Genomic DNA, 15,381 nt, shown 5'->3' with positions numbered 1-15,381 from the left:
TGGAGGGGTCCCTTTCAGTTATTGAATCATTAAGGCAGTCCTTGAGGAACAGTTGTATGCTACGACCCCACACGCTGCCGACGTAGTAACATGGCAAATCGGGCCGAATCCCGGATTCGGCTCTAAATCGTGTAATTCAGGGCACATCACCAATTGTCCTGTGACTACAAATGAAAAAAATTTGTAATTTAGCGTGGTTTTGTTGTACAACGTTGTCATACTCTGGGACCAGGTTTGCGCCGCAAAAACAATATGTGGCTATTGTAATGAATTTGGAAAGAATATCCATACGGGCAAATTCCCTTTTTCTCAGTCTGAATTAAAAAGAAACACATTTCCTGACTATTTTCTGATTAATTCCAGTGGAAGAGCCAGACAGGGCCCTTTTTTTCTTCTCGATCTATCCTTGTTTGTTCATGTTGAGGGGTCACATCGTTTGCAGAGTCTCTGTGTAGAAACTCGGCACTTTGTGGTTGAGTAGGAATTGGGGATGTACAGAATGACCACCTACCTGCAGTTTGCTTACTTAGTCTCATTTTCAGAAAGTCAGCCCCTTCGCTGGCCGTGCTCTGCACGAACGTGTTGCACTGTACTTAAGGGTGTGGTACAGAGAACGTAAACCTGGGTGTGTATTTATATCCACACTCCAGGGGCGCTACCGGCGGTCCTTTCATTTACTAAGTCAAGTAAGGGTTGCAGGTGCTGCCACACCCTCATGCAGTGACCTCTGTGGTTACGGACAGCCACACAAAGTACTGCACGTGATATTTAAGCAGTCTGGATGTTCTGTGCCCGGGACCACGAGTTTCCAGCCTCACACTTGGCTCTCCCTAGCATGATAGATGTATTCCTTCTGGGCATTAAGATGAACTGATGCTGGAGGGTACCGCTTGCCTGTTTAGTGTTCCCAGTATGTGAGATAGTGTGCAGTGCACTGTATTTTTAATTCTTCTGTTAAGATAACTGGGAAGACGGAGCAACATTTAATGTTGCCACATTATGGGGGGAATGAGTATACAAACTACTCTGCCTACTCTTAAATCAGTTGTTCGTGTTATTTAGTGACATAGCAAAAAGCACCCAGCCTCCTAATCCAAACAAGGAAAACAGCCCTGTAAGTATAAAATAATAATAAGTGGGCGGCAGTTGCTCCGACACACCTGTGCCTCGTGTCACTGCAGCTGCTGCAGTAATAAATCTTACGGCCTTTATGTTGCGGTTTGCAATATTGTCATTTTATCAGTAACATTTACTGAATTCAAAATTTCTTTTTAGAGATTCAAATTTGGAGTACGTTTGGCATACAGAGTGATGGAGGCAATGCTTAAATCCGTAAGTTTGGCAGTATTTAACCAATACATCACAAAGAAAATACAAAGGAGACTTAATACCTAACTTTATTTTTGTTTACATGCATTTTTTGTAGGAGGAGAAGAGACTCTCGGTGCAAAATTTTAGGTACGTGTCCACCTTCTAACTTGTCTGTTCTTCTCAAAGATTTACAAATGAAATCAATATTTTGATATACTCCGTTATTAACCTTAAACATTAAGATGCTTTTGTAAGTTTATATTTCTTATTTTATTCATACTGTTGTAATTTTTTTACAAACTTTCACAAAGCATCGTGGTAAGGGTGAGCTTCTCCTACTTAAGCAGGTAAGAATTAAGTGAGGTGTTTTCATATAATAGGCAGAGAATAGACGCAACCGTTTGAAGGAATAAAAACCAACAGCAAAGGGATTTAAACAGAAGAAGGGCTGGAATATGAAAACAAAAATGTTATCGCCAATAATTCTCGCATTTTGGCTTTGGCAGTGTTTATGGTGACGCCATGCAGCAACAGAAATAAAATTAAAAAAAAAAATCAGTGATTCACCTGCAGCAGTTACATCATTTTTTAGGCGCACACGTGACTAATGACGTGTGCATGCATCATTACAAAATGACTGGCGTGCCATTTTTTTTTGTTTCTTTTTTGTTAAAGGGGGTAGCAGCAGTTTACTGCCTGGTACTGTCTCCCTCCCCCTCAATCCTAGTAAAAAAAAATTTTTTTTTTGTTTATGGAAATAAATATGTTAGTGTAGGGCTACAGAGGATCGGGATGGAAGTAACAGGCAAGGGCTGTGGTAGAGGAAAAGTAGCACATCAACAGAGCAACTCAGTGGCAGTAGGTGGGGCAGGGATAAGTGCACACGGGAGAAAAGTAGATGGAGTGCAAGGGAAAGAGGGAATGTGGTGGGAGAAGCACACCAGAGAGAGCTTTGCAACACGAGGGAAACAGAACAAGCATTTGCAATGCAATGGGTCTTGCGTTTGCTTGAATTAGAGCTATTAGCGTTGTAAATTCCTAACTGGATTTTTCTTGCCACTTAATTTGAAAATTAAAAGTAATACAGTTGACATAAGCGAGCCGATTCAAAGCGCCACTGCCGCCATGAGCATGAGCGCGCAGGTAAGACAGTAAAGGAGAAAAGTCTGCTTACAGTCAAATGTATTGGCAAAAGTGCAATTATCCATGTAGCGGGGTCAATATCCAAGGCAGTAACAAAACTGCCCCAAGGAGGGCCAAGTGTAAAGCAGTTGCAATTATGACAAGTTAGAGCTATTAGCGTTGTAAATTCCTAACTGGGCTTTTCTTGCCACACAAACTGAAAACAAAAAGTAAAACAGTTGACATAAGCGAGCCGAATCAATGTGCCGCCGTGAGTGCGAAGAGAGAGAAAAAAGGAAAAAAGTTCACTCGCAGTCAAATTTATCGGCAAAAGTGCAATTATCCATGTAACAGGGTCGATGGCCAAGGCGGTAATAAAACCGCCCTAAGGAGGGACAAACATAAAGCAGTTACCAACGAAAACAAAGGATTTTTGAAAGGCAAGCCCATGAACGAGTGATAGTGATGGCCGTGATTAAAAGCCCAGATACATACCAACACGTCGGAAAAGCGGTGCTTGCACGCTGCTGTGCTCAACCTAAAAGGACCAAGTAAAGAAAGCAAAGGGACTGAATTGCAAGGGACAAGGTGCAAGAAAGGTGTTTATTATGCAACAATATGTCATGCTAAAGCGAATTACCCACCATTTTATAGTTTTCCCAGTGTATCTCTTACTCGGCTGACCAGGAAATTATTTGCTGCCCCTTTAACGTGTGAAGGATTGTGATCAGTGAGGGTGGCCATAAGTAGACTAGAAAGATTCTACCTTTCCCTGTTAAGGGTTGTTATTCAATATTTTACTCTGCAGAATTGTATGTCCCTTTATATTTTTTGGGGCCACCGTTAAGCAGCAGCCTGTCCAGTGTAGGTGTCCAATCACTGCATCCTCTTACAGCGCATGTGCAATGCAAAAAGACCAAATAAAAGGCACAGAGGCAAAATCCCCAGGTCCAACAGTGTCTGTGTAGTCCTCGCATCTCTGTGAAGTTTGAAAGGGCAGACTAAAGACAGCCCATAGAGCGTACCCAGTATCCTAGTGAGAAAAGCAGTTTGGAACCATTTGGCCCCCAGAGGTGAGGCAGAAGCATCCTCATGGGACCGAACTCCAGTTTCACATTTAATCAGGAGCAAAGTCAGCACACCTGTGGAGCCACAAGTGTGTTTGTTGACTGCTGGAGTGTCAAAAAACACAAAGGCAGCAAGTATACATATTGTCTCTCTTCCTTCATTATGATATTTGGTACAGACTTGGAGAGGTTACTGGAGCATTTTGTTTTTACACAGGACAAAAGAGAAAACAATTTGCTAACCAGATTGGTTGAATATATTTTCTTGTGATCTGTCTTTCTCTGCAGAATTCCTGCCTTTCCCATCTGTCTGCCTCTGGTCTGTTTTCTCTGATTGAGATGATCAGTCGCAAATTTGCAGAATTCAGCTTTGTGATCTGTCTTTATTAGTAATCGATGTGCCTTTCTGGGAAATTCTCTTCTACCAATGTTTTTCCATCTCCTGTTTCTTCTGCAAGCCATTGGAATTAATGTATCCCAGGGCTGCAGTTCGTAATTTTCAGACTTTGGGCCTTAATTCCTGTGTTTTGCACTTTTAAGGTCTTACACTCAATGTGAGCAGGTATGGTTCAGCACAGAAACAGATTTAGTCTAGCAAGTATTGGAAAAAATGTTAATGAGAAAAATATTGTGTTTTGTGTGAAGTGCTGATCATGACTACTATACCCTTCCCATTAGTGAGTTCTACTCTAATGTAATACTAATTTAATTTCAGGAATAAAGGTGCCAAGAGATTAGAGGCACTTCAAAAGTTGGGCTGGCTGAGTGTCAACAGTTTTTAGAATAGTAAGATGGAACATATTTGCATTCAGTGTTGAAGTGCAAGATGGGAGTTGCTGTTTTGGTATCAAGCTTCTTAAGAGCTCAAGCTAGAGTTTGATAGGACCCCAGAAGCATACTATGTAGTGGATGAATATTTATTGAATGACATTAAAAGAAGACGGACGGTCTTACATTTGTGAGCAGAGGGACTGCAGATATACAGCATTTCCAAAGTATTTTCTTTTTCTGATGGATACTTCTAACTGCACATTCCTTACCTATAGAAATAGGTAGCAGTGCTCTTGCGCCCAAGCGGGCAATGTAGTGCTTGCTCTGCTTTGGCTTTACTCTGCTCCAGAAATAAAGGAGCGAAGCCACATGTAAGCTCCATGCCTGTACATCAATGACAGCTCTTTCTTTCTGTGCCTTCAATTGCAGATCTACTTCTTTTTTGATCAGTTGACGATTTTCTTGAAATTGAATACCACTGAGAAAATTGAAAGATGTCCCCACAGAAGACTACAGGGATCAAACCATCCCCTTACTATCAATAATAGATATTGGTAACAGTCCCGCACAAGTGGTGCCTTTGTAGTTTGAGCTCAGGGCACAGCTCCATGTCTGTCATGCACCCGAAGGTGATCCGGCACCTGAAACGAAGTTATATATCGCAAAACATCTAAAGAAATCATAGACCTCTTGTAAGTCCTGCTCCCCTGTTCATGTCGAAGGCACAGACCCTAACCTGCACTGAAAGCTGCTCCTGCGACAGGGTGTCTTCACGGTCCGTGTCGCCCAGTAAGCCACAGTCCAAGTTGAGGATGCATAAGACTTCGAAGTGAGGCTTGACTCCTTCCCGTCACTCTGTTCATAGAGAATTCCAGTAGGTGTCAAAGTGCCAGTCAATTTCACTCCTGTTCTCCAATAGAAGATTGAATTCCGCAACTCGTCCCAATGCACCCTGAGTTGTAAGGGCCATTTGTGGTGCAGCAGCAGGTCAAGGCCTTTAAGGAGGCCGTGCTATTTATTTTTGGCACTCATCCAGTTCCCTCTGGCTCGTCAGATCCGCAAGGACCTTGATTACAGCCGATGTATCTGTCCTATGTGCTGTCTGAGCCCCTCGAACCCGCACCAATTTTGATGCCAAATTCCATTGTGGCTCCAATACCTGCGAGTAACAACTTCCCTGGTGTCAGAGCAAGATCCAGTACCAACTCATATGTCTGACCCAGAGCTGAATCCATCTCAGTCTCAACTGAAGTTACGCTATGACTCCTACCAAGCTCACCTTGTCCACGTATATCCTGGCAATAATACTACATTCCCACTACTATGGAACTAGGCTCAAAGGCTCCATCATCTTATTGGTTCTGATTCTGACCAGTGTTTGCTGTTAACTAAAAGTGGTGATGTTGATGATGGGGATGATTTATGATTTACCCTTACAGTATGATGACAGTTTCTACATGGACTTGCAGAAGGCCAGTGGGCTTGATGCTTTTACTGATACTGGGTTGATTTTGTCCCTGGGATCCCCAGTGGAAGAGAGTGCTTCATTTACTGTTGTAATTTGTTGAGCACTGAGGTCCTTAACCTACAACTACCCTCTGTTAAAGTCATGCCAAATATCTTTACTGAAGTTTTGCACCCTTGGCCAACTTCATTAGAGCCCTTTCATCCAATAAAGCCCTCACTGACCCCCTTATGGGCACATGGTCTACAGGCCTCGAAAAATCATAAAAATGTTACTAGATCTGTAGGTCAAGCAGTTTGAATAATCTACTCGACCTAAATGTAATGTTCTTGACCTGGAAACGGGTCTCAAACTGTGTGATCCTGGGGAAATACTGTATTTTGCAGTTGCCTTTTTCTTTATTCTCACATATGAGTGCACCTTCAAATATGTGACAGCTTTTGTTTGATCAGATACACTAAACGTTTGCTCCATGTATAATAATTCTAACCCACATATATGGTATTCATGATCCATGCATGACTTGCCTCTTAATTTACTAATGGCTTTGCCATCAGGGCAGGAGTGTTTCTCAGTTTATCTTTAGACACTCACCTTTAATAAGTATATTACCAAAGCATGATGTGTTAGCACACTTTCATTTACAGACAGTAAATTTCTAAGAAATGTCCAAAAACCTTCACACTGACTTGCAGCTTTACTGATAAAACTATATAGTGTTTTAACAGTAATCTGTGTAAATCGAGTTTCAGAAAACATATTTATCAGTTGCACATCACCAAGTAGTGTTCTGACTTTTTTTTTCATCCTGTTAAATATTTTTTTCATCACACAAGTACAAAAAATGGTCTTTCACAGCTATTGAAATGTATTTTGAATTGTTTGTAAAGTTGACTTAGTTATATAAATGTTGTGTGTTAGGAACAACACAATGATGACAGCCTTTCATTTCACACAGGTCAGACAGTTCACTTTACAAAATCCTGGAACTCGGCAGTCACAAGGAAAATTATTTGCATTGCAAGAAGACAAACTGGCTTTTGACCTCTGTTTCTGAACACAGAGCAAATGAGACGAGAATAAGATTTAAAGGCATCTTAATTGCTAGAAGACCTGTTCTCTGTCCACTCACCAGAATAGCTCAACCTCATAAAATATGACTGGCCATAGCGAGTGGTCCAGTGGATTTTTTTGAGCCCTGGGTCTAAGCTTTGCTGTAGCCCACTGGTGAACAGGAAGGTGGGAAGACACTACAGTCCGAAACACTGTGACCCAGTTTTTTTTCATGCACAGCACTCTACACCTAATAGTCTGGTGGTCCAGGCTTCCACTAGCAAAGGAAACCCTAATACATTCCCCACAAACCCTCCAGAGAGGGATGTGAGAAGGCTAGGGGATGTCTAGTACTTCAGGCCGCAGTTGTGGAGCTACCACGTCATGTAATCTGGGTAGAAACGTCCTTAGAGCCAGTATGAAAGCACACATTGCCAATATCTCTGGGTTTAATGTGCTAACGCATGCAAACAGCATTTTTACTTCTCTGTATTTTAATGCATCAGCACATTACAGCCAAATCTATTCGCTTTGCCAGTAATTTCCACTCGGACACTAAGCACTGCTGGAACTTTAAAGAGTATTCACAAAACCTGTGTGCATTGGATATCTGCAAGATGGTCAGTACAGAGAGAGTCATGTGCAAGTGTGCATGTCAGATACTCAAAAAGAAAGCACCGAAGCCTTATTGGAATGGTGTTTTCTGTTACCAAAAACAACTAAAGACACATAATAAACAAAACGTCCATGGAACAAGAAGGCGTTTATGGGTGTCTCCCAATAAACACAAGAAAGTGCTCCCATAGACATAAAGAAGTCGATTTACATGAACCCTAATAAAAGTGTGATGTGCACTAGGATAAAGAACATTATATGGGACTGCTCTCTGAATGTCCCAAAATGAGGAAGGCTCACAGAGTTAAAAAATAAGGTGCATTCACAGAGCAGAGTAAGCGGGATAACTTCACAATGCAAAACGCAAAAACATATAAGTGTTTGTATTGGTATAGCACAGACGTAGCTGGCGAACAACAGAGCACTGTATATTATGAGTGATGTAAGCCAAAGCAAGATTGCATACATCAAGTTAGGGCTTAAATCTTTGAATTACACAGTTACATTCATTTAAGGAAGCATTACCAATTAAGTGATTTGCACAGAAATGCAGAATTTTAGATCAACTGCCAAACTGGATTCAAAACCAGGTCCCCTTGTTGACTTAGTCACTACTCTACATCTTCTTCTTTAGTTGATGTTATAAAACATAAAAAAAATGTTAAGAGTTGAAAATGCTCCCAAAGTTAACCTCCACCAATCCTTGTGAACACTTAACTTATTTTGATGTTTTCCCACTGGCATTATGCTATGTTCCTTGTGATGTCTGGTGAATAGACTGAATGCAAATTATTGTGGTAAGTAGGTATTATAGAGAAATTACACCTTGATTACTTGTCTCTCATGTAAGGTTCAAGTTTATAAATCTGCATATGCACTATAGGTTAAAGTATAACACGATAACATAAATATTTACATAGGTCTAAAAATGTAATGATTTATTGATAGTGATGCATCCCCTTTATATCCATCCGGGTCGATCAGAGATCATGGTCCAGATGTTGAGTACCCTTTTCTCTGGGGTTTTTAATCATTTAAAAATAGTATACAGAAGGGTGATGAATCTTTTTTGAGTCTTTGGCACTGCAATCTTTTGTGAAATAGGTATGCGCTCCTCTGACCGGAAAGCGCCAATATTGCAAATTACAACTATAAAGCCAGTTTGTTTTGAGAGTTGCAGGTTAAATATCTTTCACAAAAATACAGTTACCTGCCAAGGCCAAATCTGTACCCAGTCACATTTTTTTTCTCCAAATGAGAGGGTTGACTAAAGATGCCAAAATTTAAATGTGTGTATGCTGCACCAGAAATTCATTTCGGTAAATGTTGTTGGCAATGTTTATGAAGGAGCTGAAGCTGTGTGAAAATTAGATCTGGTACAGACTTCTAGTTGCAGATTCCTTATTTTAGAATTTTCCCCCAGGCGTCAGTCTGGATCTGGATATTTTTTCTTCAAGCAATACCCTTGCACGTCTGTAAGTGGCGTCGGTCGACTCCGCGGGTGTCGTTGGCATCGTAGTCACCGTGATTACATCGGGAGTCACACAACGCAGTGACGTCAGTTCTTTTCTTTCAGCGCCATGCGCTGATCCGAAGAGACCTACCCTGGTCTCTTTTCGACCGATTTTGAGTGTTTTGTCGAGTTCTCTGGTGAGTTTTTGGTGCGTCGAGATGTCCCCGAGGACCGATTTCAAGCCATTCGAGTACTGTTACCTCATGATGTCGGTGACAGATCTGCATCAGGTCTGTTTGTGGTGCTTGGAGAATGACCCGCAATCGTGCTCAGAGTGCCGGGCCATGCACCCGAAGGCCTTGAGGGAGTGTACCCTCAAACTCATGGCAGCCCGGTGCTCGACTCCACATAGGTCCCGGTCTTGCTCGAGGGGAAGGTCTCGAGACCGCTCGCGGGGCCACTGCCATTCTTCTTCCTCCAAGTCTTTGGGCACAGGTAAGAAAAAGAAGAAGCCGAATTGGTCCCGTCACCCATCGACTTCACCCTGTCACTCAGCTGATGCAATGCTGGAGGACCGTCGACTCTCAAGGCCTCAGTTTTCGGAGCCTGCTTCTGGGTCAGCTCCACACTGCCCCGAATTTCTGGGAGCCAAAGTGACCCCTGCCCAATTAAAGGAGTTTTATGAGGCCATACGCCTCATTTTTGGGCAGGCTGACCCCGATACGGCGGAGTTCGGTTGGGGGGCCTATGGGTTCCACGCCAGGAGCTTTGGCTCACGGATCCGCACCAATGCCAGTGGTACCAGTGAGACTTTTCCCGGCGCTGGTTCGATTGTCGACGCTCCCGACGTCGGTGGTGCCTACCATCAACATCGACCCGATCCTCATCCCTGACGACTCTGAGTCGGAACGGCGTTGGCCGACGCCGCCTCTGTCTTGGATGGGGCCTACTCACCCCAGGTCAGATTTTGACCCTTTTTCTTATGGATACTAATTTGGGGAAGGATTGGAGGGGTCCCTGGACCCTTAAGAATACCAGGATGACCCTAATTTGGACTGGGCACAGGAGATGGGCGAGGCCAGTGGCCTGGGCACTTATCCAGACACTGGCATGCTGTCTCCTCCTTGCGTGGCTTTGGCGGAGGGAGCGACTTATTCTATGGTGGTCAGTAGGGCAGCTGAGGTCCTTGGCCTTGAGCTGCCTGCTGCACAGGTCAGGTCAAATCTCCTGACGGAGGTGCTTAGGCAGGGGCTTCCACATCTGGGCCCCTTCTGCCATTCAATTAAGCCCTCACCGATGTCCTTTTGGGGACCTGGTCCAAACCCAACACAGAGGTTCCTGTTAACAGGACTATCGCATGACACCATCGGCCCGCCCCAAAAGACCTAAATTTCTGTCCCAACACCCCACGCCTGAGAGTCTTGTCATCCAGGCTTCCTCTTCCTTGGGTGCATTTCCTTCCGCACCCACGGATAGGAAATTAAAAAGGCTGGAATAATTTGGGAAGATGTTTTCTTTCTCCAGTCTCGCGCTATGGTCCATGAACATCACGTGCCTTTTGAGCTGCTATACCTACTCTCTGTGGGGATACGGTCACACAAGTTCTGCCGCAGATACCGGAGGAGGCCCGTGCTATCGTCTCCCAAGCTGTCACCGATGGTAGAGATGCGGCGATGTTTAGAATCCGATGTGGGCTGGACACAACCGACTCTCTGCGTAGATCGGTTACAACAACAGTGGACTTGAGGCATCATGCCTGGTTGCGTACTTCTGGTTTTTTGGTAGATGTCCAACAGTCTCTTATGGAAATGTCCTTTGATAGCTCCTGTCTCTTTGGAAACAAAGCAGACTCGGCCTTGGAGAGGTTCAAGGACTCCCGGGCTACAGCTCGGTCCCTTGGCCTTTCCACTGCCCCTTGCCCCCAACAGTCCACCTTTCGCCGCCACGGAAGGGACTCCCTGTCGCATCCCCAACCCAGCCACCGTGCATGCTGTTCAGCTGCTGGGTGGCCGAGGATGCGGAATTCCACTGGAGCGTGGGACAGGAAACCAGAGGACTGCCCAGTCCACTCCTGCCCCCGCTGCAGCCTCCAAATCCTCCTAATCTGTCCCATCACTCCGATACAGTTGGCGGCAGGATTCCCCATCACCTGCCCCACTGGGAATCCATCGCTACGGACAGGTGGGTTTTGCAAATAGTTCAAAAGGGCTATTCCCTGCCCTTCAAATTTGCCCCACCAGCCCTTCCTCCATCAGTCAGCCATCTTCCGGAGGATCATTTGCCACTTCTCCACCAGGAAGTTGCGGATCTCTTGGCCAAGGGAGCCATAGAGAAGGTCCCTGTGCCAGAAGTAAGTCATTGTTGGTATTCCCGCTGCTTTCTGGTGCCGAAAATGGACAAGGGCGTACATCCAATCCTAGACCTTCGGACCTCAGTTACTTCCTCAAGAAGGAGAAATTCAAACTGCTCACCCTGGCTCAAGTCCTGTCTGCCTTAGACCCAGGAGACTGGATGGTAGTGTTGGACTTGCAGGACACTTATTTCCTCATTCCAATCCTGCCTGCCCACAGACGTTACCTGCGATTCGTGGTAGATCATGAGCACTATCAGTTTACCGTGCTCCCCTTCGACCTTACCAGTGCCCCTCGGGTGTTCACAAAAAGTTTGGCAGTGGTTGCACCTCATCTGCGCAGGTTAGTGGTTTCAGTCTGCCCCTACCTTGATGACAGGCTGTTGAAGGTGGACTCGCCCCAGAAAGTTGTCTCCCACCGTCAGACTACAGCGAGCCACCTGCACATTGTGGGGTTCACTATCAACGTGCCGATGTCACACCTGACTCCCTCTCAGACGCTCCCTTGGAGCTGTTCTTGGCTCAGTGCAGTTTTGGGCTAATGCTCCCAAAAAGCGAGTCCAAGATATTCGAGCTATAATTCTGATCTTTAAGCCTCTGTCTTGGGTTTCGGTGAGACTGACTCTGTGGCTGCTGAGCCTCGTGGCCTCCTGCATCCTGCTAGTAGCACATGCCAGATGGCATTTGCGGGCTCTGCAGTGGGACTTTCAAATCTGCATTCGGGCCTCGGCAGATCCTACTCCCTTCCCCAGCCAGATCTATCCATAGTGACAAATGAGTCATTTATGGGTTGGGGCGCCATATGGGAGAGGCGAAGATCAGAGGCCTCTGGTCGTCATCGGAGTCTAGGCTCCATATCAATCTCTTGAGCTCCAGGCAATCAGGCTTGCTTTGAAATAATTTCCTCCCTCTCTCAAAGGGACAGTAGTGCAAGTGTTCACGGGCAACACTACCAGACAGGGTGGAGTAGGGTCCTGGACCCTTTGTCAGGAGGCACTGCCCCTCTGGACATGGCTGGAACATCAGGATATTACCCTGGTGGTTCAACATCTGGCGGGCTCTCTGAACGCCAGAGCAGATGAACTCAGCCATCGATGCATAGCTGATGACAAATGGTGTCTCCATCTGGAGGTTGAACAAGGTCTCTTTCAGCAGTGGGGAGAGCCCTGGTTGCATCTGTTCACCTCTGCAGAGAACGTGCAATGTCAGCTGTTTCCAAGGCGGCACTTGCTCGGAGACGCTTTTTGTCTCAAGTGGAACTCCGGCCTCCTTTACGCCTTTCTGCCTATACCACTTCTGCCCAGGGGTCTCAAGAAGATCAGGAATGACTGGGCCCAAATCATCTTGGTGGCTCCAGACGGGGCACGAATAGTATGGTATCCAGAGGTATTGAATATGGCCACTGATCCTCTACTCAGACTGCCTCTTCGGGAGGATCTTATGTCACAGCAGCAGGGGACAGTTCTCTTCCTGAACCTTTCCAATCGCCGCCTTCATGCGTGGAGATTGAGCAGCGGCAGTTTACAGCTTTGACCTTCCGCCCGAAGTCTGTGACGTTATCTTGGCAGCCAGGCGTCCCCCACCAAATTGGTATATGCCTGTCATTGGGATAAATTTGTGGCATGGTGTACCAACAAATGTTTATCCCCTCTCTGCTCCTCTTTCTGAGGTTCTTTTGTTCATTCTTTCTTTATCCCAGCCGGCCTCTGATTTGGGCACCCTGAAAGGGTATTTATCACCTATTTCAGCCTTTCTTAGGTTACCTGATCTGCCCTCACTTTTTGTCTCCTATTGTAAATCGATTACTTAAAGGTCTCACCCATTTATTTCCTCCCATTTCATTTATCATGCCTCACTGGAACCTCAATCTTGCCCTTACTTAATGTGTACTCCCTTTGAGCCAATGCACATTTGCCCTCTACGGCTCCTCACTTTCAAGGCTCTCTTTCTTGTTGCCATCACTTCTGCTCGCAGAGTAAGTGAGCTTCAAGCTCTTTCTTCAAAGTCCCAAACCTGTCTGTGCACCCTGACAAAGTGGTGTTGCGCACTGGAGCTTCCTACCTTCCCAAGGTTGTTACGCCTTTTCATGTAGGCCAGTCCATCACCTTGCCTACTTTTTACCCCCCCAATCCTTCTCTTGAGGAGAGACTCCACCATCTGGACCCAAAAAGAGCGTTGGCGTTCTATCTCAATCATACTAAAGATTTCCGGGTGGACGATAAACACTTTGTTGGATATGTGGGTGCGAAAAAAGGGAAGGCGGTGCAAAACGTACCATCTCTCGATGGGCACTTGTAAGGAAATGCCTCCTTGGCATGGTTACCCCCTGACTTTTTTGCCTTTGCTGATGCCAAGTTATGATTTGAAAGTGTGCTGAGGTCTTTTAACCAGGCCCCAGCACCAGTGTTCTTTCCCTAAAACTGTTCCTTTGTCTCCACAATTTGCACACCCTGGCATCCAGGTAAGTCCTGTGTAACTGGTACCCCTGGTACCAAGGGCCCTGATGCCAGGGAAGGTCTCTAAGGGCTGCAGCATGTCTTATGCCACCCTGGGGACCCCTCACTCAGCACAGACACACTGCTTGCCAGCTTGTGTGTGCTGGTGGGGAGAAAATGACTAAGTCGACATGGCATTCCCCTCAGGTTGCCCTGACAACCTCACACTGACCATGGCATAGATAAGTCACCCCTTTAGCAGGCCTTACAGCCCTAAGGCAGGGTGCACTATACCATAGGTGAGGGCATAGCATGAGCACTATGCCCCTACAGTGTCTAAGCAAAACCTTAGACATTGTAAGTGCAGGGTAGCCATAAGAGTATATGGTCTGGGAGTCTGTCAAACACGAACTCCACAACACCATAATGGCTACACTGAAAACTGGGAAGATTGGTATCAAACTTCTCAGCACAATAAATGCACACTGATGCCAGTGTACATTTTATTGTGAAATACACCCAGAGGGCATCTTAGAGATGCCCCCTGAAAACATACCCGACTTCCAGTGTGGGCTGACTAGTTTTGCCTGCCTGGCACACACCAGACATGTTGCTGGCCACATGGGGAGAATGCCTTTGTCACTCTGTGGCTAGTAACAAAGCCTGTACTGGGTGGAGGTGCTTCTCACCTCCCCCTGCAGGAACTGTAACACCTGGCGGTGAGCCTCAAAGGCTAACCCCCTTTGTTACAGCGCCACAGGGCATCCCAGCTAGTGGAGATGCCTGCCCCCTCCGGCCACGGCCCCACTTTTGGCGGCAAGGCCAGAGGAGATAATGATAATGAGAAAAACAAGGAGTCGTCACTGGCCAGTCAGGACAAACCCCTCAGGTGTCCTGAGCTGACGTTACTCTGACTTCTAGAAATCCTGCAGATGGAGGATTCCCCCAATAGGATTAGGGATGTGCCCCTCCCCTCAGGGTGGAGGCACAAAGAGGGTGTAGCCACCCTCAGGGCTAGTAGCCATTGGCTACTAACCCCCCAGACCTAAACACACCCCTAAATTGAGTATTTAGGGGCCCCCAGAACCAAGGAAGATAGATTCCTGCAACCTGAAGACGAAGAAGACGGAGACACCAACTGCTTTGGCCCCAGCCCTATCGGCCTGTCTCCCCACTTCAAGAAAAACTGCAACAGCGACGTGTCCCCCAGGGTCCAGCGACCTCTGAAGCCTCAGAGGACTCCCCTGCATCTAAAAGGACCAAGAACTCCCGAGGACAGTTGCCCTGTTCCACAAAGACTGAAACTTGCAACAAAGAAAACTCTCTTAAAGGACTCCACGTTTCCCCTGGAAGTGTGAGACCTGCCACTCTGCACCCAACGCCCCCGGCTCAACCTGCGCAGAAACAACACTACAGGGAGCACTCCCCGGCGACTGCGAGCCTGTGAGTAGCCAGAGTTGACCCCCCTGAGCCCCCACAGCGACACCTGCCGAGGGAATCCCGAGGTTCCCTTGACTGCGACTGCCTGCTTCCAAGAACCCGACGCCTGGTAAAGACACTGCACCCGCAGCCCCCAGGACCTGAAGGATCCGACCTCCAGTGCAGAAGCGACTCCCAGGTGCCCTCTCCCTTGCCCAGGTGGTGGCTACCCCGAGGAGCCCCTGCTTGCCTGCCAGCTTCGCTGAAGAGACCCCTGGGTCTCCCATTGAAACCTATTGCAAACCCGACGCCTGTTTGCC

General features: G+C 46.3%; 1 protein-coding gene across 3 annotated transcripts in view; it reads left to right on the top strand.

Moving 5' to 3' along the window:
* Window positions 1-15,381, top strand: part of RB1 (RB transcriptional corepressor 1) — a 776,914-nt gene that overhangs the window by 280,425 nt on the left and 481,108 nt on the right. For all 3 annotated transcript variants that reach the window (XM_069205380.1, XM_069205381.1, XM_069205379.1), the window contains 2 exons: window positions 1,276-1,332; window positions 1,427-1,458. In XM_069205380.1, coding sequence (XP_069061481.1) covers window positions 1,276-1,332; window positions 1,427-1,458 — 89 coding nt within the window. The remainder of the gene's footprint in view (window positions 1-1,275; window positions 1,333-1,426; window positions 1,459-15,381) is intronic.

This window comes from Pleurodeles waltl, chromosome 8 (assembly GCF_031143425.1).
Source record: "Pleurodeles waltl isolate 20211129_DDA chromosome 8, aPleWal1.hap1.20221129, whole genome shotgun sequence".
Taxonomy (NCBI): Eukaryota; Metazoa; Chordata; class Amphibia; order Caudata; family Salamandridae; genus Pleurodeles; species Pleurodeles waltl.
Note: the sequence above shows the minus strand (reverse complement) of the source record. Positions and strands in the feature narration are given on the sequence as shown.